Here is a 25,774-nt window from a genome sequence, read left to right as displayed (position 1 = left end):
ATAATGTTACAAAAGATTCTATTTAAAATAAATTAAACTTTCTATTCATCAATCAATAAAAATAAATAAATCGTACACAAGTTTTCAAGATTGATAAGAAGTAGGCCTACTGTTTTTGAGCATCAAATTAGCATTAGAATGATTACAAATCTTACCGATCCCAAAACTTTTGAGAAACATAAAACGTATACAACGTGGGCCTTGACACCAAGCAACATTTAAAATGTAAAAATTACATTTTTTTACGTTTTTTTTACGTTTAACATTATGATATCATTCGTGCTTGAACTGAGTGAAAATGAAACTTAAGCAACGAGGGCTTCTGCGCGATTTTAAGTTTTAAGTTTGCGGTATTCCCGGAGCAAGTAGACTGCGCATGCTCCATGACCTTGCGAACAAACCACGCCCTCGTGTTGTCGTCAGACTCGAAACCCCAAGTATTTAGTGCCAGCCTCCAACTGCAGTCGAAGGCTTGGCTCATGATTATTAATAAAGAAACATGATTGGACGGTCTAGAAATGTTACCTAGCGACGTCAGCATTAACTAATTGACATTCATGAGCTAAACCTTGGTCATAGTAGGATTTGCAATTCCGCTCTCCACCCGTAAGTTGCGGGATAGGCAGACCGTCGGAAGTTTGTGGGAGATGGGCTGAAAGTCCAGCAGAAGGCAGACCGAACAACACTGCTGCACAGGAGTTTCACAGCTGCTTATAAGTGTGTAAGTTATCCTCTTACATCCTAACGAGATATATGTTAGAATATAAAAATTTGAACGTGTTCTGAACGAGTGTTCTAATTCAGTAGTTACACATTGACTTTGGCAGTTCACTAGCTCACTTTAAATTCAAAACCTGTCGCTTGTGTTTCAGACAGCAGGTTAAATATTATTTAACGAACGGAACATGTAACGTAATGTCATTTACATGTAAAACCACTTTTTTTTTTTCTCAAAACGGTAACGTTAGATTAAGTATGTCTGAGCATTCATGCCTTATGGCTGTAACGTTACATAGCTCTGTGTGTGTGTACTGGCTGGATGTCTTTCAAAACCTAGCGCACTACATAACTACTAGACAGCATTTTTGGACATTATAGTTATGAATGGAACGCACAAGCGCGAATGTGATGCCCATAAGTGTCATAAAGCTGCCTGGTCTTTGATAATACCATGGTACAGTGATCCAGTGACTAATAGTATCAGGTGGGATTGCCATGTTACTGGTACTGAAATGCATGATATATGACTGATAGGTCAACAATGCCCTTGGTTCTAGAAGTATTTTTCTCATTAATTTTTCCCATTGGGATTTTTTTTTAATCTTTGTTATTTTATAAGCCATGAACCAAACAAGCCAGCTATGAGGTGATTCACAATATTGCAAACTTTGATTTGAACAATTATTTGAATATCGGACAAAAGACTAAGGTACATTAATGTGTTCAACGGCTTTGATGAAGGAAAGATCTAGACAGTCGCATGAAGCATTGCAAATAAAATAAAAATTGACAAATAAAAACTGTTGATTTAAAGATGTTTATATCGAAACAATATATGTTACATTTATTGCAAAATATGCATACAAATATGGAAGGATTATAGAAATATTGAGATTCAAAATATTGAATATCAATTACAGTGCTTCATGGAAGTGAGCGGGAGCTAGAAAGTGTGTTTTTGGTGTGATTTGCTTGGCTGTATCCGAAATCGCCCCCTATACCCTCCTCATTCACCATTCCATACATAATTTACTCCACTATAGTCCACAAATGAGTGGCAAATTTCAGGCACTGAGTGTCGCTAGAATTCATTAGCTGTGCATGGCGCTCAGAGTGCCATGGGTCTAGTCTAAAGGCTTGCCGTCGAGTGTACTCCAGGGCTGAATCCAAAATGGCCCCCTGTACCCTCAAATAGGGCGTTATTTGAGGGGACAGCCTCAGTAGTGATGTCCGAAACCATAGTGGACGTTATTGAGTGCACTTATTCAATCCCACATTGCACTGCAACAATGAGCGTAGGCCTACAACCGATTTTCTCACAACGGCTGTCCGAATTCGCTCACTCGTTTTTTATTTAGCCTACTCCTTCAAGTGAACAGTATTAGTGGACTAACGTAGAGAATAGTGAATGAGGGTTTAGGGGGCGATTTCGGATTCAGCCAAGTTGTATATTTATTGAGGTGCATTATGGGATTGAATGAGTGTACTCGATAATGACAAATGGTTGTCCCCTCAAATAATGCATGATTTCAGACACAGCCCTTATTTTCTGATTGGTGTAGTAGCCTAGAATTCGTTTTTAGATTATTTATAAAATAAGTTGAAATAATGCAGGCTGATGACTTCAACAAAACCATACACCATTGAGTAACTACCACGTAACTCACAATTATTGTTAAAATAAATTCACCTATGGAGAAAATGAATACTTAACCCAACATAGCACTCTCTTGGTGTCTTTTTTCTTTCTTTTCTTAAATTGCATTTGCATGCTGCTTTCAAACCATGCCATCACTGTTGCCATCCCTGTTCTTTTAGTAATCAAAAAGTGCCATGGTAATATCATGCTGTTTTAAACATGTTCCATGATATTCCTTTTTTTTTTCTTGGCATTGTCCTCCTTATTTGTCACAAATGTGTCATTGTTGCAATGTGAAGTAGCTTGGACTCACATATTGCAGAGCTTCATTATATGCTTTTCTTTTGTTTTTAAGCTTTCAGGTTTGAAAGAAATTGTAGAAAATTCTGTCATTATTCACTAACCCTCATGACGTGTTAAACTTGTAAGCAGATTTTCTGAACATTTTACATGCTGCTCTTTTCCATAAACATCCAACTGTGCATACTTTCTTATTATATAGTAATAGAGTATATTCCATATTTCCATATATAAGTTCCATATTTTGGTGCAACCATTGGCAGCTATCCCAATGTTTTCTGTTTCCATACAGACGCTCATGGGCTCTGAGTTAGGAATCAATGTGTTGAATACACACACTCTTTAAAGGGATACTCCACCGTTTTTTCATATTAAACTATGTTATTCCCTTAACTGAGACGAGTTGATACATACCTCTCTCGTCTCAGTGCGTGCACTCAATCGCTCTGGCGCGCGGCGACACTTTGATAGCACTTAGCTTAGCCCAGTTCATTCATTAGGATCCAAACAGAGATGAAGTTAGAAGCCACCAAACACCTCCACGTTTTCCCTATTTAAATACAGTTACACGAGTAGTTACACGACCAAGTATGGTGACACAAAATAAAACGTGGCGCTTTTCTAAGCGGGTTAAAAAGGATAACTATAATGTATGGCGGAATAGCACTTGGGAGCACTTCGACTCGGCGCAGTAAAAAGTCACGTTGGTTCTAATGACAGAAGTGAGAGGGAGAGGGGGAGAGGATTTTTCAGGCGTGACTTACTTCGCCGAGTCAAAGTACTCCCAAAAGTGCTATTCCGCCATACATTATAGTTATCCTTTTAAACCCGCTTAGAAAAGCGCCACGTTTTATTTTGTGTCACCATCATTGGTCGTGTAACGACTCGTGTAACTGTATTTAAATAGGGAAAACGTGGAGGTGTTTGGTGGCTTCTAACTTCATCTCTGTTTGGTACCATTGAATGAACTGGGGTAAGCTAAGTGCTATCAAAGTGTCGCCGCGCGCCAGAGCGATTGAGTGCACGCACTGAGACGAGAGAGGTATGTATCAACTTGTCTTAGTTAAGGGAATAACACGGTGGAGTATCCCTTTAAAGCTCTAACCCCCCAGTCAAGGGCATCTCCCTGCACCTATTGTTTTCTGAAAACAATCAGTTTCAATTAAAACAACTGTTTACTGTTACAGAGAATATGACATTTATATAAAGATTTGTTCATTTTCCAACTATGGAAGTTTTAACTATACGATTGCAACCTGAGAGTTCAACACACCAGCTGAAACAGGATTAATGGCTTCTCGTGTGATGTTATGCTCAAGGTATTTCAGTCAAGTATGTCAAACCTGTCAAGCAGGTATGTCAAGGGTATCAATTATATCAAAGTTCCTCCAAAATGCAGTGCTAAACTAAAAACTGTCTATTGTTTTGCTGATGTATATCCAAACAGTTTTGCACATGAAGCAAATAGAATTTGTCCAAAAAAGTACTTTATACTTTTATTCAGCAAGGATGCATTAAATTGATCAAAAGTGACAGTAAAGACAATTATAATGTTACAAAAGCAAAAAAAATGCTGTTCTTTTGAAGCTTTTCAAGGTGATTCATCAAATGATTTCCAGAGCCGGACAGTAACGGAGTACATTTACTTGAGTACAGTACTTAAGTACAATTTTGAGGGATCTGTACTTTACTCGAGTATCATTTTTGGGGAGTACTCATGACTTTACTCAAGTACATTTGAGAGGCAAATATTGTACTCTTTACTCCGCTACATTTCTATCCATAACCGAGAGTACCCGTTACTTCTTCTAAAAAAAAAAAAAAAGGGAAAAAGAAAAATCTCAGAAACCCTCAATTTGTTGTTTCCCTCTCAAACGTGATTGGATTGTGCAGGCGCCACTGATTGGGACAGCCTATCAGCAATCACCTTCAGCTTTCCGCCAAAGTCAACTCCATGGTCAGATTTAGATAAGAGAAGAAACCATGGACGAAACAATGGATGAAGACGCAGCAGGTCCATCCCGGGAATGTGCCAACCCGTGGCCCCACCTCGCCAGACTATTTCAATTTTCTGAACAAGTTAATGATAGTTTTCGCTTCAAGTGTTTGCTGTGTTTACCAATGTAAGCACTGTGGCAGTAGAAATGCAATATTTAGAAAATGTACTCTTGATACTCAAGTACTTTTAAAAACAAGTAGCCTACTTCAGTACTTTTACTTAAAGGAGAACTCCGGTCAATTTTAACATTGAGCTCATTTTTTTGTACATTTGGAGTGCTGTCAGTACAGAGAACAACGACAAAAATCGGTGTTGCCTACAACGTGTTATCCTCTTTTTAAAATTTGCACCCTGTTGACTTCAATGGGGCAAGTTTTAAACCTGCTTTTAGCCTCTTAGTCTTAACATCCTTGATGTGTTATTACAAGTGCACAGGTCATGTGAGTGATTCCTTCGGAGTGAACGCGTGTGAATCTGACTGCAGTAGATGTGAAAGATATGAATAAAAATGATGTTTATTTAGCCAGCGCACATACCTGTATTTACATCCTGTTTTCGGTCGAAGTCCACAGTAGTCGATTGTCGAGTTCACGCGCGTGATCATAGGTACTAAACCTATGCGCGTGAACTCGACAATCGACAAATGTTAAAATTGACCGGAGTTCTCCTTTAAGTAGACATCTGACTGTAGTACTTTTATTTGTACTTGAGTACAATTTAGCAAGGGGTATCTGTACTTTTACTCAAGTAATGAAGCTGTGTACTCTGTCCACCTCTGATGATTTCCGAAGGATCATGTGACACTGAAGACTGGAGTAATCTGGCTGCCAAAAATTCAGCTTTGCCTTCACAGCAATAACTTAATTTTAAAATAGAAAACATTTTATTTTAAATTGTAAAAATATTGCTGTTTTACTATATTTATGATCAAATAATTGCAGCCTCGGTGAGAACATATAAAAAATCTGGTATTTCTATGGTACTCGTTCGAAGGAACTCTAGTTGTACTATGTCCATAAAACATGGTATAACCATGCTACACTTCAAGAAAACCTTGGTCATAACATTGTACAAATCCATAAAACATTGTACTTCTCACCTGCATGTTGAAAAACACCTTTTGTGGTTCATATCCAAAAACATGGTAGTCATTTTAATTGAATAACTGTACCATGTCCAAAAGCTTTTGTATTATCATTGTTATTTGTACAAAAACATGGTATAGTCATATCATGTCCAAAACATTGCATTACCATAAATGTCCAAAAAACATGGTGCTTTTTGTTATTAAAATTATCAACAGAGGCCTACATTTTTGCAAAACTCAAAAAACTTCGAATTCAGTGCAGTTTCCAGTGGCAGTAAAACAACAACAACAACTTTTATAATTAAATGGCATGGTTGCTTCATCAATGCATTTTTATCTCACTTTTTTGTGCACTATTCGATTATGGTTTAATATAGGTGGTATTTCCAAACGCGAGAGAGCCTATATGCGATTAAACTTTTAGAACCAATGACCGTATATTAAGTTTATGAATTGCTGTGATAACCAACATATTAACATTCACATTTATCTGTTTTTAAATCAAATCAAAAACACTTTTAGCACCACTCACTGGACATTTCACTATGTTGCTTATTGCAAGAATAAATGTAATTTGCAGAAATGTTGCCACAGGCACGTTCTTCCAACGCTGGATGGTTGGCATGTGATGGTATTACATTTTCATATCACGGTAATAGGCTTTATGCCGAACGTCACATGAGCAAACAGGAAAACAGATCTCATTGCATCCGCTTGTCGGAGAAAGTTTTAACGGCAGTACGAAATGACAGTGATGATATCTATAGATTTTTAAGGTAATCAGCTAACCTTATCAGTTATTTTTATTGTTTGCGTTTTATTCAGTTCAAATATCTAAATGTTAGTGATAAGAAAAAAAAAACGTAGAAATCAGTCTGCATATGCGATGGACGTCGGTTATGCTCATCTTTGCTCGTTCTTTTGAAGGCATCTAGAGTAAAATGGCTCCATATTTAACGAAGCACAAAAGACCTGAACCAGAAGAAATGCAACTTGTTGTACAGAAAATGGAAGTTTGTTGCACATAACTCCTCTTGCTGAAGCTTTATCACGGTTACAGTTACAAGACGCCAACAAACAAGTTGGTCGTTGGATTTCTAATTTTATGAAAAATAACTGTCATTCAGTTCACACTGCCCCATGCAACAGAGACCAACAAATGCTGATTGAACATGTTCAGTTGGGTGAAAACAAACGATACATCGTATTACCATAAATCGTCACATGTAGAGGATGGGTTTAAAATGATTCTGTATTGCAGCCGGTAGCTTGATGCCACATACACACTGCATTAGCACACTTCACTGCAGTTTCATCTAGATCCAGTCAATCCAGTTTGCATTTCCTTCTGTTAGTTTATACGTATACCTTACTATGACCAGTTTGTCTATGTGCTGTGAACAAAAATACTGTATATCGTTCTAGCTAATATATAATACAATACAATATTTATTTAAAGTACATTTAAAAACAACCAAGGCTGACCAAAGTGCTGTTCAGAACAGAAAAAAGAAATAAAAATAAAACAACCAATAAAGAAACACAAAACAATAGATAAACAATAATCGTACGTAAATCAAGGAGTATGAAAAGCCAAAGAAAATAAAGAAGTCTTTAAAGAAGATCTGAAGGTGGAAACAGAGGGAGCTAATCTAATGTAGAGAGGTAGACTGTTCCAAAGTTTTGGGCCAAAGTCTAGATTTAGGCACAATGAGTAGACAGTGATCACTAGATCTCAGAGTTCTAGAAGGAGTGTACGGACAGAGTAGATCGGTCAGGTACTGAGGGGCCAATTTGTTGAGGGCTTTATAAACAAAAAAGAAAATTTTAAAATCAATTCTAAATTTGACAGGTAGCCAGTGCAGTGTGGATAAAATAGGGGTGATCGACTCATAATTTCGGGTCCCAGTGAGGAGTCTAGCGCAGTGATCTCAAACTCAATTCCTGGAGGGCCACAGCTCTGCACAGTTTAGCTCCAACCAGCTCCAACTCACACCTGCAAGGAAGTTTCTAGTAATCCTGAAGACCTTGATTAGCTGGATCAGGTGTGTTTGATTAGGGTTGGAGCAAAACTGTGCAGAGGTGTGGCCCTCCAGGAATTGAGTTTGACATCACTGGTCTAGCAGCTGCGTTTTGCACTAGCTGTAGACGGGAGAGGGAAGACTGAGAGACACCAATATGAAGTGAATTACAATAGTCTAGATGAGTTGTTACGAAAACATAAATCACTGTTTGGAAGTTACTCTGGGTTAAAAAAGGTTTAACTTTAGAGAGTTGGCGAAGATGAAAAAAGCATGATTTTACAACAGTACTGATCTGTTTATCACATTTTAGGTTGCAATCAAACAGAAAGCCCAGATTTCTAGCGCATTTAGTTTCATATGGGGCAAGAGAAACACGGTCAACATCAAGCACACAGGTTTCCTTGGGCCCAAATAGAATTATTTAAGTTTTATGTTCGTTTAAATTTTGAAAATTACTTGAAAGCCAAAGCTTTTTTTTTTAAAACAGGCCAACAGGAGTTGTAAACTATTATCATTATGTTTTAAGGGAAAATAGATCTGAGTATCATCAGCGTATAGATGAAAGGATACTCCGTATTTATTAAAAATGGAAGCCAGAGGTAACATGCACAGGGTAAACAATACCGGCCCGAGGATTGATCCCTGTGGAACTCCACAGTTTAGAGGTACACTAGAGAAGGACTGATGACCAATATGAACACTAAAACATCTGTTGGTCAGAACAGGAACCACTGTAAGGCCGTGTGTCCACCAAAGCGTTATTAGCCAGCTGAAAACGCTAGGCGCTCTGCTAAAAGCGCTCAGCTGTGGGCGCTTGAGAGCGTTTTGGCAGCGCAGCGTTGTTTCAGTTGAGACGGTTGAGACCGAGACACTTTGCTTGTTATGATACGGAATATCCGCAAAAGTCTTACTAGTATCTCATTTCACACATATTTTGTTTCTGTGTTGAGTGAGTCTATATTAAAATGTATATTAAATACTATATACTAATACTGTATACTATATTAAAATTCTCTGGCTCTTGATTTTGTTCCGTTATTATGCTTGTTGTTATCTGTTGACGTTGTACAAGCAGAATCATGTGGCGGACGCGGTTGGTCAGTGTGGTATTAGTCCCGCCCCTCCTCCACTGTGATTGGACGGTTGGGTAAAAAGTGACAGTGATGAGCGCTGCGTTTTACCAAAAGTTGAACATTTTTCAACTCTCGGCGACCAGTAAAAAACGCCGAACGCTCAGCGCTTCAGCGTGAAAAAGACGCTCAGCGCCTCGTTACGCTCATGGCGTTTTAAAAACGCGGCGCTCCCATTGAAAACAATTGAAAAAACACGCCAGCCGCGAGTAAAAACGCTTTGGTGGACACACGGCCTAAGACTACGCCACGAAAGCCCACAAAGTAGGAGTAGCTGACCCTGAAAGTAGGAGGGAGCTGACCCTGTTCAGAGACTAGAAGGATGTTACTTGGTTGAAAGCAACTCGTTCAAGTGTTTTCGCAATGAATGGTTGGAGAGAGACTTTTTAAAGTTGTTTTTTTAAGCAGTGGAGTTACCCGAGCCTGCTATGGAGGGATGAGTTGATGATGTGTGTGAGTGCTGGAAGAAGTGTGGGGGAGATGGCTTGTAGAAGGTGTGAGGGGATGGGGTCAGGAGGGCAGGTGGTAGGATGACTGGAGAGGATAAGTTTAGATACTAATTCTTCGGTTAGTGGAGAGCAGGAGGAGCGAAGGTTATTGGCTGTGGGAGATTACATTGCTTGCATTGCTTTTTGCATGTTTTGCGGTAGTTTCGAAGTGAAACGTCCATTGAGGGGAGATAAACAGCATGATCAGATTTATCCGAAAACAAATATACATCAACATTTTATTACATTGTTACACGTAATAAAATGTCTTAAAAATGTCTTTAATATCTTCGCAAAATGTAAACTATTTTATCCTACAGCTCTGTATGTAAAGTTGGATATAAAAGCATATCCAATTTTATTTGTATATACAGTATACTCACACTCAGTGATTTATAGTAAATCTCAACTGCTTATAGCATTTCAAAATGTAAACTATATTTTTGGCCAGCGATATATTTGTGGGATATATATTTTTTGGTGAATGCTAGATCTCTAGATACGATTTGGGTTCCACTTTGTGTAAATCAATAAGATTTTTTATTTTATAGTCTGCTAGTTCTGTGAAATGATTGTTAAAATGTTCTTCAGCACATACTGTTATTGCTATTGCTTTCACTACTCTATGAAATAATGTGGCATTTAGCCTAAACTGGGGGCCTGCTCTGGGTAAAATCGGCATGATAAAAATACTCCCATCAGCCATGGCAAAAGACTTGAAGCTGTTATGTACTGTGTACTGTTATCCACATGTGTACACACTGTACCTGGGTTAAACCGCCTCACACTCTCTCTTCCTCTTTAAACTCACAGTGTCTTTCAAATCTCCACCTTCCTCACATGTGTTAGTTTCATTTTGTTTTTTGCTTGTGTGACCCAGTTTTCTCTATGTCTAATTATTCATCATGTTCAACTGTCCTGTTAATTATCTCATTAGTTCCCTCATTTAGTTCCTGTATAAGTACTCTCTTTTTTTTCAGTTCTTGGTCCTGTCTCTTCTGTAAATTGGATGTGTTCCCCGTGTTTTTACCCCATGTGCTGTGGATTATTGAATTAAAGACCATTTCGTGGTACTCTTCGTCTTCGTGAGCTACTTTAATCCAGCCACTCGTGACAACATGTTTATCATGCCAGAGTGGTTCCCAACTGCTCAAAGAGGAGTACACGGCATGTCATTTCTGACTCTACTCCATAAACTGTGTATAAGCAGCAACCTGACAGGTTTCAGTGACAGGTCATTTGTCTCTCCACACTAAATGCAAAATATTTTGTAATGCCCGACAATCACAGCTTAAATATACAGGGCTATCTATCTATGACTGCTCCACTACAGTAGTTGTTCAGACAACATGCTGACTAGTCTTTTATGATAATATATAGTTGTTGTGCACACTGCTTATCCCTCCCAGATACAGTAGAAAGTGACAGGAAATTTCTTTGGAGAGAAGGGTAAGGGTATTGGCCAACCCAGGAGCATGGAAAATCTGTGCCCGTCGCTACATTTTTGATAAATTATATCACATTGCTTTTTGCATGTTTTGCGGTAGTTTCAAAGTGAAATGTCCATTGAGGGGAGATAAACAGCATGATCAGATTTATCCGAAACAAATATACATCAACATTTTATTACATTGTTATTACAAATATTATTGCAGAACATATTTCACTTTTCTTTTTGCAAATATGTGTTAATTTGCATTTCTGTTGTAATCTTCGTTTGATTTTGTTTGTTTTACACTGCAGATCGATCAAACGGGTGTTCGTGTAGGCTGTTAATCGTAAGACTTGCTTTGTGAAGTCTTCATGTTATTTATGAGAGGTAGTATTGCCATTTCTTTTACGCAACAGTCTACAATTTTCACACACTTTCACACACTTTCACGTGTTTCTTCCATCTGCCAATCAACTAAAAGCTTGTCTTCAGCTGCTTTTTAAAAGAATCAACAGATTCGATTCGACCACACGCAGCGACAGGAGCAGGGCGTTCCAGAGTTTAGGGGCAACTGCCTGAAAGGACAGGTCCTCCCGAGTTTTAAAGCAGGATTTTGGGACCATCAGGAGGTTTTGACCTGAGGACCGCAGAGTGCGGGAGGAGGAGTAGGGGGTCAACAGGTCTGTGATGTACTGGGGGGCCTGTCCATGTAGTGCTCTAAAATTTTATAATCAATTCTATGTTTGACTGGAAGCCAATGCAGTGTGGATAAAACCGGTGTAATGTGTGTCCTTCTGTTGGTTCCTGTTGAAAGCCTGGCTTTTGCACCATTTGGAGACGACTCAGAGAAGATTGTTGAAACAAGTAAAAAGAGAATTACAATCATCTAAACAAGAAGAAATAAAGGCATGGATAATCATCTCCATGTCAGCTTTGGACAACAATATTCTCAATTTAGAAATGTTTCTCAAATGATAAAAACAGTTTCTGACCAACTGTCTAGAATGACGATCCAGAGACATCGATTGGTCGAACAAAACACCAAGGTTTCTAAGGCTTAACTGGACGGATGAGCCCAAGGAACAGAGGTGTTGTTTGATTTGAGGTAGTTTTTGGTCTGGAGCAATGATTAAGGTTTCAGTCTTTTTTGTATTTAGTTGTAAGTAGTTTTTGTTAATGCAAGACAGGTATTCTAATAGTTCAGTTAAGGCGAGACACGGCAGGCAAAAACATCGTTTTTTTTTTTACTGGTCAATTGTGAGATTTTTGGATATTTGTCTTCAATAACATGTCTTCTTTCAGACTTGTGGTGAAAAAAAGTCTGAAATACACATTTAGGTCTTTATTTTATTACACTTTGTCTGTTTGCGTCTGTAGATTTCTCATTAATTCAACAAAAGTTGGCGTTCTTAATCAACGTGCTGCTCCGCGATCTCTGCCGTCACCCTATCATCACATGCACCGCTGGAAAGCTCTCTCTCTTCTGTACAATCCTGTCGGATCCAAATATGGTCATTTCCTTTTTATCAGCAACCAGTCGTGAAAGTAAAAGGGCTGAATGCGCAATCTCATTGGCTGATGATAAATCTTTAAAGCCCGTTTTCTCAAAATGACTTTTCTCTTATACTCCAAGTCCAAAATCACCACTTCAGTAGCACCTATATACATCAAACTTCCCAGTCTTGTACCTAGTTATATTATCAAGACATTTACTGAGGGATTTGTAAATATATTTATATAACATTTTATTCCAAAAAACATGGCGAATTTTTTTTTTTTTAAGACTATTGACAGTATTTTCTGATTTACAGGATAACAAAAGTAGATATCCATAAATCCCTCTGTAATTTTTTCCCATCTAATATGTGAACACAATGAAAAAATATTTTTTAACCTGGCTTTATCCAATACTCAGATTTAGTTTTTTAAAATATATGCAAATTAGCACATATTTAATTAGATATGGCCTAATTTGCATATTTAAACATTAAATTACAGAAAACTTATAATACTTTTTTTTCTCATCTTACAGTTTTTTTCAGTCGCTAACAAGCGTTTGTCCAATCAGTTGTCACATTTTCAAAACTCTAAACACAAAAAGCACAGCATCGGTCTTTTGTGGCCATACCATTCACACATTTCTTGTCGTTTTAACACAATATGCAGTCAGTGAACACATTTCCACAATGCTTACATTTTCTTAACAGACAGCTATACCTCCCAACAAAATTATGGACTGTTTTTGTAGTATTTACAAATGTTAACACACAACATCCCACAATAGCAAAAACAATATTCCAAACCTTATATACAGTATGGACTGCATTTATTTATTTACCATTTAAATTAAACTTTTACCATTTTTGTAAATTTCATGATTTTAGCAAAATGTGATTTTGATTGCTAGCAAAATGTGTTGCTTTTGAACAATGTCATGAAGAAACAAGCTTTTCGAGTCCATATGCATCTTCCTGGAGTAATGATGCTGAAAATTCAGCTTTTCATCACAGGAATAAATTACATTTTCCACAATTTATTACATGACATATATATTTTTAAACAGAAATCAGTTATTTCAAATTGTACTACGTAATATTTTACAATATGAAAGTTTATAAAAACCTCTGCTTCTGCAATGATATCAGTTCAAAAACAGTATATCAGTGAGAGAGTCAAGGAGCTACAACGACAATATGTCCAGGTATAGTGTACTGTATATTCAATTCAATGTCCAGTTCTATAAGCTTTGCACTTTGCAAGTAGGTAACCTACACAGTAATAGGTTACAGTACAGTATAGTATACAGTAATGACATGATTTACATAGACTTTGTTTTGAGAGTTATGGAATTGGAGGCCAACCAGGCCCCTCATGAATTCATATACATATAGATGAGGCAGGATTCAATCTGGCCAAAAGGCGTCGACCTGGACGAAATGTAATGTGAAGGTGGAAGGTTTATGACCATCAGCCACATGACCAGATGTCCCTCCTTGAAGCCATGGATGCTGGCTCCAAGGGTGGATCCGACATACCAAGCAGTTTTATCCCAGGTGCATCGCCTTGGATGATATCAGATGTGATCTTGATGAAAACATGTGGCCTAACCCTGAAGATCGCAGAGATTAGATACAGTAATTTTGTGGGGGTTCACAAAAACTGATTTGCTTTTTACTGGAATGCTTATGAATGTGAACAGTACTGTACATGTGGACATACAGTTCCCAACCAAGAATTTAGTGTAAAACGGTGAATTGCACGTTTTGCATGCAAATACCTGTAAAATAAAAGTCATAAAACATACATAAAACAACATAAAAGTCTATGCAGGTTTAGTAATGTCAACAATAGCCTGTATTTTGGTGTACTTTGATTGAGTGCATGTACCTTGTGAAGTGAAATCAAGTGTTATTCTTTGACAGAATAATTTCATTTTGAGTCAGATTTCCAGTGTTTTGGTAAAGTTAGTGTGTGCGCAGAGAAACATGTGTTCTGTTTTGAAATGAAGAGTTAGTATATATTTAACAAAATGTGTTTTTGAGAAGAAAATTAACCATTTGGCCAATTGTGTTTTGTAGGTGTGAGTCTGTGTTAAGAGTTTAGAAAAAGTATCTGAAGTATGGGTAAGCGCTTGTTAGCGATTGAAAAAAACTGTAATGTAGGTAATCAACTGGGAAAGTTTCATGGTGATATCTGCTAGTTAAAAATTGTACCCTATTCACCTGTAGTGTCTCGCCTTAACTGAAGTATGGCAAGCAAAGAGCCGTGAGAGAACGGAGGAGCTATGGAAGCATAAAAGGAGGACAAGTGAAGGGCGAGAGAGGACCAAGCCTGGACTATTTTACTTTGTTTATGTGTTGCGAAAAGGAAACAAATTTGTTGGCGTTTTACTGCCTCTAATGTTAATTTCAGGTGGAAACTACAGCAAATTCGATGTAATGGTAAATTTTTGGAGTTTTGCAAAAATGTAGGTAGAGGCACCTTTTTCCAATGAGCCTGAGTTAGGATTGGTACGTATTGCAGGGATCTGCCACATTTTAGAAGTCAACATTTAGAACAGGCTTCAGTGTCTCTTTTATTGAGGAGCAATATTTAGTTCAAATACTTCGATAGATTGAAGAAATAGAAATATGTATATGAACAATTATGTTAAATCAAATCTACATCAAATAAATAAGAAACTGTAAATAATGCAGAAGTTAACATAACAATAAAATAAGGCAAACTACTGGAATAAATCTGGTGCTACTTCACTTACACTGTTTAATAGTGTGTTTCGTAACAGTAAAAAACTTCAAATATTTGAGAAGCTTGACTTACATGTTAGTTTCACAAAACATAGTCAGAATGAATATAATTTGCCAACATTGGTGATCCCCAGACTAAGCCCCTGCTTCAGATCGGGTGATGTTTGGATGTCTGTCAGTTCTAATTGTAAGGAGCCTTCATCCAGTTATGTGAACAAACTCGCTGCATCACTAGTACTTGGTAAATTGAATTACATGTTTTTGAAGTCGTAAAACTTTTGCAGCAAAGTTTCATAGTATCTTAACTTGTTCTGACAAGTTGTCATGCAGTGTTGAAAAAGTGTAGCATTTTTGCAGTGTTCCAAAAAAACAACAACATAAACAATTCCGTTGCTTATCGCTAAAACATCACTGACCGTTTTATCCCTTCACTTCAATCCCAGATTAAGGCCGTTCGAGTGATGAAAGCTGTCACACAGAAAGCACACTTCGGCCATGAAATTCTCATCAAGCATTTGAGTTAGAAATGTTACAGCTCTCCATGGTAGCCATGGAGAAAAGCATCATTCTCCTGCCTGAATCCACAATATCATTTCCATTTCTCTTTCCATTTGATGTATGAGTAAATCACTGTGCTTGGCTGACATACCTCAAAGGAGCCTTTGAAACAAGTGGTGCTCTCATGAAATCAATAGTTAATGTGCCATCCAAAATTCTTACATAGACACAGCTTTCCTATATTGCAGCAGTGGATTCATTCACTGGTAGTGACACCTTTTGTTAGTCTATGAGTGTCAGTATTTTACTTCTTTTTCATTGTGTTAGAGTCAGAAATCAGTATTTTCTGAATAGATGCGAATGATATTGTTTCTGACTTTATCACAATTTCCTCTACTGCAGTTAATATGAAATCTTTCGTAGTTTTGAGCCAGTGGACGATTTCTTCTTCTTCGACTTATTTTTTTGAGGATCCGTGCTACATAGAAAGAGGCTGAGAGCTTTCTCTTGCTAGAAACATTATCTGACCATGATAGCTTGTTAGGCTTTTCAATTTATGTCAGCAAGAATCGGAGTCTGGAGGAAATTGTGTTGAAGTTTGAGTGCTTGGACTTTGAAGTGCTTTCTCAGATTGTTCTCCTGTAACACAGCACTTCGCTCGTTGTATGGCAAACACACTGGCTTTGTGTTGCTAGAAGCAGATTTTTTTCATTCTGTTCTTTACAAAATTTCCCCCCTTTTCACTCAAAAATGTATATTTTGCTCAAAAGACATTTGCATTCAACTTCGAAAAACCCAAATGAAGATATTTGCAATAAACCCTGACAGATATCTGTATCTTGATTGACAGTTCATTCAAACAAAAACTTTGACGCTTTAAAAAGTTAATAAAGAGTTTGTAATTAATCCATATGAATCAAGTGGTTCAACCCCAGTCTTCAGAAGAGACATGACTGCTTTATATGAGAGCACATATACGAGGCTACATCAGATATGGTAAACAGAAGCTCAAACGTGCTTGCTTGATGTGTTGGAACCATTGAGGTTTGTTCCTTAAGGCTTGTTCTGGCTTGTGATGCAAGCATGTTTAAGCTTCTGCGAGAACCAGTGAGGGTTGTTCACGTCAACTAAGTATGATTTGCCTTCTGTTTTACGTATTTGACTTGGATTAAACCCTTCGATTCATATGGATAAGCCTACTTTTGCAATCTCTTTATGAACTTTTTGAAGTGTCAAAGTTTAGGTGGATTGTACATTCAATGGAAGGATAGGAATCACAATCACATCTTAATTTGTGTTTTGAAACGATTTGAGTGTCAGTAATTGATGACATAATTTTCAAGGATAGAGCTAAACTGTGCATTAAAAGTGAATCTTGTCGGCCAGAGTTGTGAACCCGAGGCATAGACTGTCATTTTTATTGTGCTTGTACTGAATTCTTCTTGTTCATGTTGTTCTTTTTCTTCTTCTTCTTGGAATCCTATTGTGATGTACTGGTTTTCTTCTCGTTGTTGTTGTTCTTCTTGTTGTTCTTATTCTTTCGTCTCTCAGTCCCTCACAGTCACATGTTTAGCACACATCCTTTTTCTTCTACAGTAAATTAAATGAAACAGAATCTCCGTCAAAATCTCCATGCTGGTTTAGCTATTAGAGGCCGGCAGCTTGTGCTTACAGTATTTCAGACTATTAGCGGTACGGTCTTTCAGCTTGAGATTGCCTACACTGTACACGACAAAGCGAAAGTTCCAAATCCATTTGTTTTTCATGTCAGAAGAACTGAAAGAGCTTTGTGTGCAGCTCATTATAATTGTGAGTTCTGCTTGGCCAATTGTCATAATTTATCATTTGTTATGGTAAATTTTACACTGTTAATCTAATGGGGATGGTAAAGAGGGATGGTGGTTTTACAGAGGCTATGCTTTTTGTCTTTTTTTTTTTTTTCAACAAGGGGGATGCCATCCCCCCACATCGAGCCCTGTCTGTTAAACACTGAAGTTATGTTCATTTAAATATCCATATAACACATCAAAGGGCCTTATAAAAAGGACTGACGCATGCCAATACTTGACTGGTCTCACATTTTAAATATATACCCTGATATGGGCATAACTTCTGCATTATTCACAATTACCTTAGTGCTGTTTGACATTTAGAGAGGCTGCAGGTAAATGGGAAATTACACCGTTTAAGTGTGTATGCATTGCTTCTCAGCTTGGGTAATGTCACAATCAAGTCATTTGTATTCATACAGCTTCGTCTGACAGGGTTTTCATCAGCACAGAGGTTTGAAATGAAATAGGTGTCACTTCCATCATGAAGCATGACCACGGATGACATCATAGGAAATGCCAGACGCTTACACACGAAGATGCCAAATTTATTTTAATTACCATCCTCCACCCCTTTCTCTACCCTTCACATATTCTCATCTCCTTTATAATCAGAATCATTTTATTTGTGTTCCAGGGTAATGCTTAGTCTCAGAAATGCCGTACGTAGATCGTCAGAATCGGATCTGTGGCTTTCTAGACATCGAGGAAATGGAGAACAGCGGCAAGTTTTTACGACGTTACTTCATTCTGGACACGCTGGAGGGAAGCTTGGTGTGGTACATGGATAACCCTCAGGTACCAACCCATCTTCATCTCATTCTCTCTGTCTATTCACTGCTAAATGTAGTGGTTCTTAATTTTACATCTGAAGGTCTTCCTACGGTGGCCGAGAGGTGCAAAACAAATCACAATTACAAAAACAAAATAACAATTCAGAAAACAAAATAACAATTCAGAAAACACAACGACAATTTAGAAAACAAAATAACAATTCAGAAAACACAATAACAATTCAGAAAACACAACGACAATTCAGAAAACACAACGACATTTCAGAAAACACAACGACAATTCAGAAAACACAACGACAATTCAGAAAACACAATGACATTTCAGAAAACACAACGACAATTCAGAAAAAAACGGAAAAGGTAGGTATATTTTGAGAATGACGTACTTATCGCTGAATGGACGAGACACCTGTCAATCAAGAAATTTGTGATCAACTTTGTTTTGCTATGCGAAAATAGAACACATTAAACTTTACTTTGAAGAAGGACATTCATGTGCCGTGATTGTGGACATGCTGGCAACATACCACATAATATTTACTATATTAATAGTGTGTCATGAGTTTAGTATGCCTGAGCACATGGTTAGCATGAGTGTTTCGCGATTAGCGCGATAGCCCGCTATTCATTATGTCGATATTATTTGAGTGTATGAGAGTACATGATGTTGTTTCAGTCTTATTTTGTTTGTAAAAAGCATGAGATTAGAGTGTTACTACAGCTGCCACACGTCATTTTGGGGCTAGCTAGAGCATGAGAACTGCACAGAGAGAGTGTTAAATAGCTTGTTGATCATATTTTTCCTTCTAGTGTGATGGAATGTTTAAGTCACTTATGTGTACAACGGTCATTACTGTAAAAAAAAGTGATATACATGTTGAGAATGTATGTTTTGAGCTTTTGTTATGCATATTCTCTTATGCTTCATTCTGAGTAAATACACCAACAAAGAAGCCATCACTGCAATGCTCTCTTTTATTTCATTTTTCGACATACCACGACATTAAAAGCTGCGTCGACCAGGACAGTTGTTCGGCTACCGGACAATGTGGTTAGTACTTCTGCAGAAGTTGCGTGTTAAACGTGATGACATATGCGGCTGCTGCAAGAACTCGACCCACCAGGGACAGAACAAGGACACGTCGTAGATTCGTTAGGCGTACCTATCACTCCATGGGACCGAACTTTGCTCCATGGCACGTTGATGGGTACGATTTGTTTCTACCGGTACTTCCAGACAGTATCGCTTGATTCCGGTTCTAGCTTGATTGACAGGTATCTTGTCCATTCAGCGATAAGTACGTCATTCTCAAAATATACCTACCTTTTCCGTTTTTTCTGAATTGTCGTTGTGTTTTCTTAAATGTCGTTGTGTTTTCTGAAATGTCGTTGTGTTTTCTGAATTGTCGTTGTGTTTTCTGAATTGTTATTGTGTTTTCTGAATTGTTATTTTGTTTTCTAAATTGTCGTTGTGTTTTCTGAATTGTTATTTTGTTTTCTGAATTGTTATTTTGTTTTTGTTTTTGTAATTGTGATTTGTTTTGCACCTCTCGGCCACCGTATCTTCCCTTGTATTACCACCTTTGTGGAATTTGTTGCATGTAAAACATGTAACTTTATCAAATATGACAGTATGGTGTTCCTCAGGGGCTAGTTGTTGGCCCAGTTAAATTTCACATAATATTTGTGTTACAGATAACATTGGGATTATGTTTTTGTTTTTTGTTTTTTATATTGGAATGGAATGATGTGTACATTCTTTTGCCAATGTGGACAACAAATTCAGTGTTGTCAGAATTTATGTGATTTTTAGTTGATCAAAAACACTGATTACTGTTACTAAATTATTTAACAGCTGCTACTTAATTAATCAGATGCACTTACTGAACCGCAAGTTATTACATTCATCTTGTCCAATCCAAAATGAACCAAAAATGTGAAATCTGTGAAGAATGGTGTTGGCAGAAAATGCAATGAGATTTGCGCACCACAAATTGAGCGTCAGCGTCAGTTCTGGCAGGCCAGGTAGTCAAGATGCTGCTAATGCTATCCACCTTATTTTTAACGGAAATACGGACGCAGCCAGTTGACGGTATTTTGTGCGAGACTTCCGGTCAGGCACTTCCGGTTGGCGGTAATGCTCCTTTGGAGTTAATCGCCATTAAACAAGAAGAAGAAGAAGAAGAAGAAGAAGGCACTTCCGGACACTGGCTGCGTGGCGTTTCTGTTGCGTGGTGTTTTCTATGTCTTTGCACACCAGAAACGTCTCTGACGAGGCGTTGTTGCTGCTGCTAGGTGACATGATAAGCCTCATTGGTGATATATTCGACATATGGGGAGAGAGTTGTGGAAGGCACTTAATGTTAAACATAAATATATAGCAGCAAAGACAACGTCGGCAGTATTGACGGCAAAAAGGCTACAGAATATTTCGTTCTGTATTAAAAGGTGCAATATTTGAAAATCGATAATATATATATATTTTTTTACATTTAGGCTATATCTGCATTTATGTCAAAACCTAAATTCAAACATCAAAATGTCATTTATTAATATGTATTCATATCAAAATGACATACAAACATATTTTCCTATTCTATTTTGCCTGGAAACGCTTCCAAAACGCTTGCGTGTCGCGTGAAAAATAGGCATCGATTCTATTTCTAGCATGCACGCGTTTTCCCTGAGACGCGCGTGTCACGCAGGCAGTGTGCAAGCTCTAAATAACCGGTTAACATGGGAGCCGAAATAACGGACACGCCACGCAGCCCATTTGAAGAAACGACCGTATGTTTGTTCTTTTCATTTCGTGAACACAAGACCTACAGAAGATCACCTGATACCAGAAAAGTGGCTGGGCTACGAACAAAATCATTATAGTAACCCCTGTATAAAATCTAGTCATCATGGCATGATCATCATGGCATTTATTTTGTATGATTTATAATTATTTATAGCCATCTACTTATTGCTATCATGTGCTTTGGTTGCATTCTGATGACATTATTAATACATTTGACATGACAAAATAGCCTACCTCCATAGATATATTAACTTAGTCCAGCGTTGGCTCGACCGTGTTTAGGGCGGTGCTGAAGGCGCCGGCGAAGTTTTGGCAATCTGCCAGCTGAGCTATGCATGAGTGTTTTCAACCAGGTCCAGTACCTGACCTGGGTGAGGCGGGGCTTTAGTTCTTTGTTGTATTCATCTGCTAAGGCATGTGTAACATTTTTCTGTCAACTCTGCATAATCCTTCGCAATCGATATCGTTAGTTAGCCCAGAGAAGCGAGGAAACGGAAGTGCCGCACAAAAACCGGAAACTGGACCCATATTTACTTCCGCGTTCGAAAATAAGGTGAATAGCTTCAACACTGTCCCGCCAGCTGATCTGCTTCAGCTGAGCTGCATTAGCTGGTTAGCTCCCCTTGCTGCTCAATGGCCAAGCTCAAACAAGGCGCCCTATTTAAAGCACATTCAGTTTGCTCATACATGCTTGCTGCTCGCTACTGCTGCCCGCCACCTCCCCAGCTCCTCCTTATGCATAACGTGGCATTTTGCTTTATGTCATGTTGCCTGCTCTGTTCACAGGGGGGATATTTTAGCTCTCACAGTCCTAAACTGTGTGAACGTTCCCTAATGCTGCTGCTGCTGTCCTCTGACTCTCTGCTATTTCATGGTGCTCATGAAAGGTCAGAGGACTCCCTGAACAGAGCCATACCGCCAAATTCAATTCAGGAACATCAACCTGTTTGCAATCTATTCAATAAAAATTCTTAATTATTTTTATTGTCTGTGTGTTCTTGACTTAATGGACCTGACAGAATTAAATAAACCAGGGCTTCTGGATCGATTTTGAGATTTTCAGTATGCATCGCAATTCTCTCTCCAATCGATTCTGAGCTTAGTTTTTAACAACAGATAACACTGTGTGTTTTAGAAACAGCCGTACTCTGCTTGCTTCCAATTCTTAGCGCTTATAAAATCTCTAAACTTTTGCCCCTGCAAATTACGCCCCTGGATAGACATACTGTACGCAGTAGTTCTGCAATAAGACGATGTGTCGCCTAAGCCACAGTTGACCTTTTTCGGCTATCATAGTTAGAATCTTATGCAAAACATTTGTGTAATGTTAACATTTCCTCTCCTACACACCTTGGTATTTTTAGTTTTGTGAGCAGTTTGCGAACCGTTAGTACAGATATTGACTGTTTTTACACCGAAACGTTGCTGTGGCTGTGTAGAAGTTTCACTTCCCACGAGCTTGTAGGTGAAGGATATGAGCGTTGTGGCCTCTGGTGGACTTTATAATCTCATGAAGTGTTTGCATTGATCTGTCTTGTCTTTGCCTCCAGTTCAAACCACTTAAACCATTAAGGTCGAGCACCGTTACAGTGTGTGTATGTGCACGTATTTGCATCTGTGTGGGCCACCTTTATGAGGGTGTCTTTGTCTTAGATTCAAGTCTTGCAAACTAAATTGTTCCTGACTGTCTTCATTAAGTTACATGGCATGAACCTACACAGATAGTAATAGCCAAGAGTTTGTGATTCACTATTGTAAAAACATGAAAACTTTGTGACGTGAAAAATTAAGATCTTCCCATAATTTCTCATTCTAGAGAACCTTTTGTTGTACAAAAGCTGTGTATTCCCTGAGCAGGCGAGGGTATGTCAATGTTATTTTAGGTTAGTTTTCACACATACTGCAAAAAAAAATTCTTGTGAGGATAAGGATGGATATACATTTTCTCTGAAATGTCTCTTAACCTCTGAAATGTGTACCGAAAGACACTCTAAAACACTGCATATATTTCATGTTTTGGTATTACTTTACAATATGGTTCCATTTGTTAACATAAGTAAACTTCATTAGTTAACATGAACTAACAATGAAAATTCTTCTGAAGCATTTATTAATTTAATACACTATTAATGATTAATACACCATTAAAATCGAAAGTTGTATTGTTTATGTTATTTAATGGACCTGAGCTAACATGAACCAATGAACAGCTGTATATTTATTAACTAATGTTAACAATGATTATTAAATGCTGTAACAAATGTATTGTTCATGTTAATGCATTTACTAACATTAACAGGAAGTTATTTGAAAAGTGTTACTCGAGATTTTCAAGATGCTGAAATCAGATTTGGTTGCATCATTCTGCAGACATTTTTACTCTTGTTTAATAGAATCTGAGTGGAAACTTGATATTAACTACGATGTTTTCAGTGTCTTAATGGCATGTAGCTTAGAGGAAGAGAACTCTTAATAGAGTTCTCTAAGAAAGAGCCCATGTCAGGACCTGTCTTATTTTTATTCTTGATATTCTTTCTTTGTTTCTTTTAAATGGATTCTCTTTTTTCTCCTGGCTGCTGCAGGTTCTGTACCAATCACTTTATCTAAGACTCAGTCAGTAGCCCCAGCCAGCATCTTTTATTGATGCCACGTCTGACTTTGAATAATTTACCTCACTGCATCTGTAGATGTGTGCTAAAACTTTCATAGACCCCTATGCAATTCTACAACTTTGGAGAAAACCGTACACTCGCCGTGAATGTATTCTGTCCACGTTTGTTTTTCAGATACTGCTCAAAACAAACTTCTCACATCAAGTCAGTGTGTATCATAATTTTAGTTTTAATGACTTCAACCCTCTCTCTCTACAGAATCTTCCAGAAGGAACATCCAACGTCGGCTCCCTGAAACTAACATATATATCCAAGGTGTGTCATTTCTGACCAATGCTGACTATATTAAATTCACAGACATAAATTATACTTTAAATTGTGCAGAAAAGGTGTGCCATGACTTTTCTACGTGTTCAGATTCACCATTTTTCTCCTGGGGTTACAGAGATAAAATGAGTCATAATGGCTGGCCATGTAATCCGATCTAAAACGACTGCCGTGAAGAGTTTCACTCTTATGTATAATAAAACATCTTTTTCCAGACCGTTATAGGAGTCTTCATCTGAATGTATGCTACAGTTTTTTCAATTGCTAACAAGCATCGGTCAATACTTAAGCTACATTTTCAAAACTCTTCATACCAATATAAAAACTTGGCCAAACAGTTATTCTCACCAACAAAACAGCTCGTTTCACCACAACACTGCCAACAATTTTCATTCAGAAAACATACGTCATTCATAACACACTGACCTTAAAAACACTAACAACAGAGAACATTACATAAATCATGAACTTATATATTTTTTTAAAGTTTGTATGATTATTTTCACATAAATATTAATTATATGATAAGTATAAGATCTTTTCATTTTACTGACTGCATTACAACATAAAAAAATGAATGAAAAATGACTCTTTTTAACATCAAGCACATCCCACTCTTTATATTCTCATTCATGCATTTCATCACTCTTAAGTGTCAATAGTGCTATATATTTACATACCGCGATATACACCATATATCAAAATCTCTAACGATAAACATTTTATAACGATATATATCGTCATACCGCCCAGCCCTGCTACTAAGATAAGCAATGTGAAGTCTTGATTTTGTAATTCGTAAAAAGCAATAAACTGTCATAAACCTCTCTAATCTGTATGATGTGCTATTTTCCCACACCCAAAAATGTTTATATCTATACTATATTATTCACCATTAATAATCATTATTACTATAATAAGAGCCATAATCTACAATAATGATTATTGTAATAATATTCCACCCCAACCTTTTTTTAATTTTTATCATTTATATACATTACAATGCTGTTTGCATTATACAACATTATGTATGCCACCTTTGTGCAACATTAAGCAGTGAATAAACATGCCGTGTCAGATGCAGATTCTGTTTAACCTTTGCAGTGTGTAAACTGAACTGTGTGTAAAATTGTATTGGTCTCTGTCTATAGTATTCTGACTGATTGAATGAATTGGTTAAATTGAAGTATTTGACAATACTTAAAACAACACAGATACATTTACCAAGGTTTTTATAAAAAATGCCCTTACAAAGGTCAAATAAATAAATAAAAATGTACTGGCAAATATCAAATAGTTACGTACTAACAGATTTCTCATTTTGGGGCATAATGTTTTATAGTGGAGAATGATTTAGTGCACCTTTAAATATGTGTGTGTGCATGTGTGTTTAGTGTTATCAGTCTGCTCTTATTTCTTCATTAAAGGTCAGCGATGCCACCAAATTGCGTCCAAAGGCGGAGTTCTGCTTCGGTAAGCAAGCGATTCTCTCTCCATGTTTCTCAGAGGATGCAGTGTGCAGAAGGAAGGGTGACCAGGGGGCATGTTAGACCATGACCCCTGACCCCAGCTATTTTTTTTTGAGATCAGAGCCAGAGACAATCACACACTTGAGGTTTTGGGACTTTACCCGGTGCAGTGGACTACAGGCCACTGTCAAGAGTGTTTGAGACATCATATGTGTGAGCAGCATAATACAGATACTAAACTTAGTCACATATTGAGTCTCCTAGTGTGAAGTGTTTAATAATAGGAGCCGGCGTTCGCAGCCATTCCATTGTGCTGGTTTTCCATTGTTTTTCATGTAAATGTGCTTTAGAAAGATGTATTTGGCCATTGCTCTTG

The 25,774-nt window shown here is 37.6% G+C and overlaps 1 protein-coding gene across 2 annotated transcripts in view; it reads left to right on the top strand.

The window, feature by feature from the left end:
- Nucleotides 1-571: 571 nt before the first annotated feature.
- plekha1b (pleckstrin homology domain containing, family A (phosphoinositide binding specific) member 1b) overlaps nt 572-25,774 on the top strand; it is a 50,161-nt gene continuing 24,958 nt past the window's right edge. The window contains exons 1-4 of one of the 2 annotated variants that reach the window (XM_084434780.1): nt 572-721; nt 18,031-18,191; nt 23,861-23,917; nt 25,357-25,402. In XM_084434780.1, coding sequence (XP_084290906.1) covers nt 18,051-18,191; nt 23,861-23,917; nt 25,357-25,402 — 244 coding nt within the window. In that variant the 5' untranslated portion in view covers nt 572-721; nt 18,031-18,050. The remainder of the gene's footprint in view (nt 722-18,030; nt 18,192-23,860; nt 23,918-25,356; nt 25,403-25,774) is intronic. The other variant, XM_084434781.1, reaches the window with a different exon arrangement.

This window comes from Rutilus rutilus (genome assembly GCF_951802725.1).
Source record: "Rutilus rutilus genome assembly, chromosome: 16".
NCBI classification, from domain to species: Eukaryota; Metazoa; Chordata; class Actinopteri; order Cypriniformes; family Leuciscidae; genus Rutilus; species Rutilus rutilus.
The sequence above is the reverse complement of the archived record's forward strand: the minus strand, read 5'-3'. Positions and strand labels throughout refer to the sequence as shown.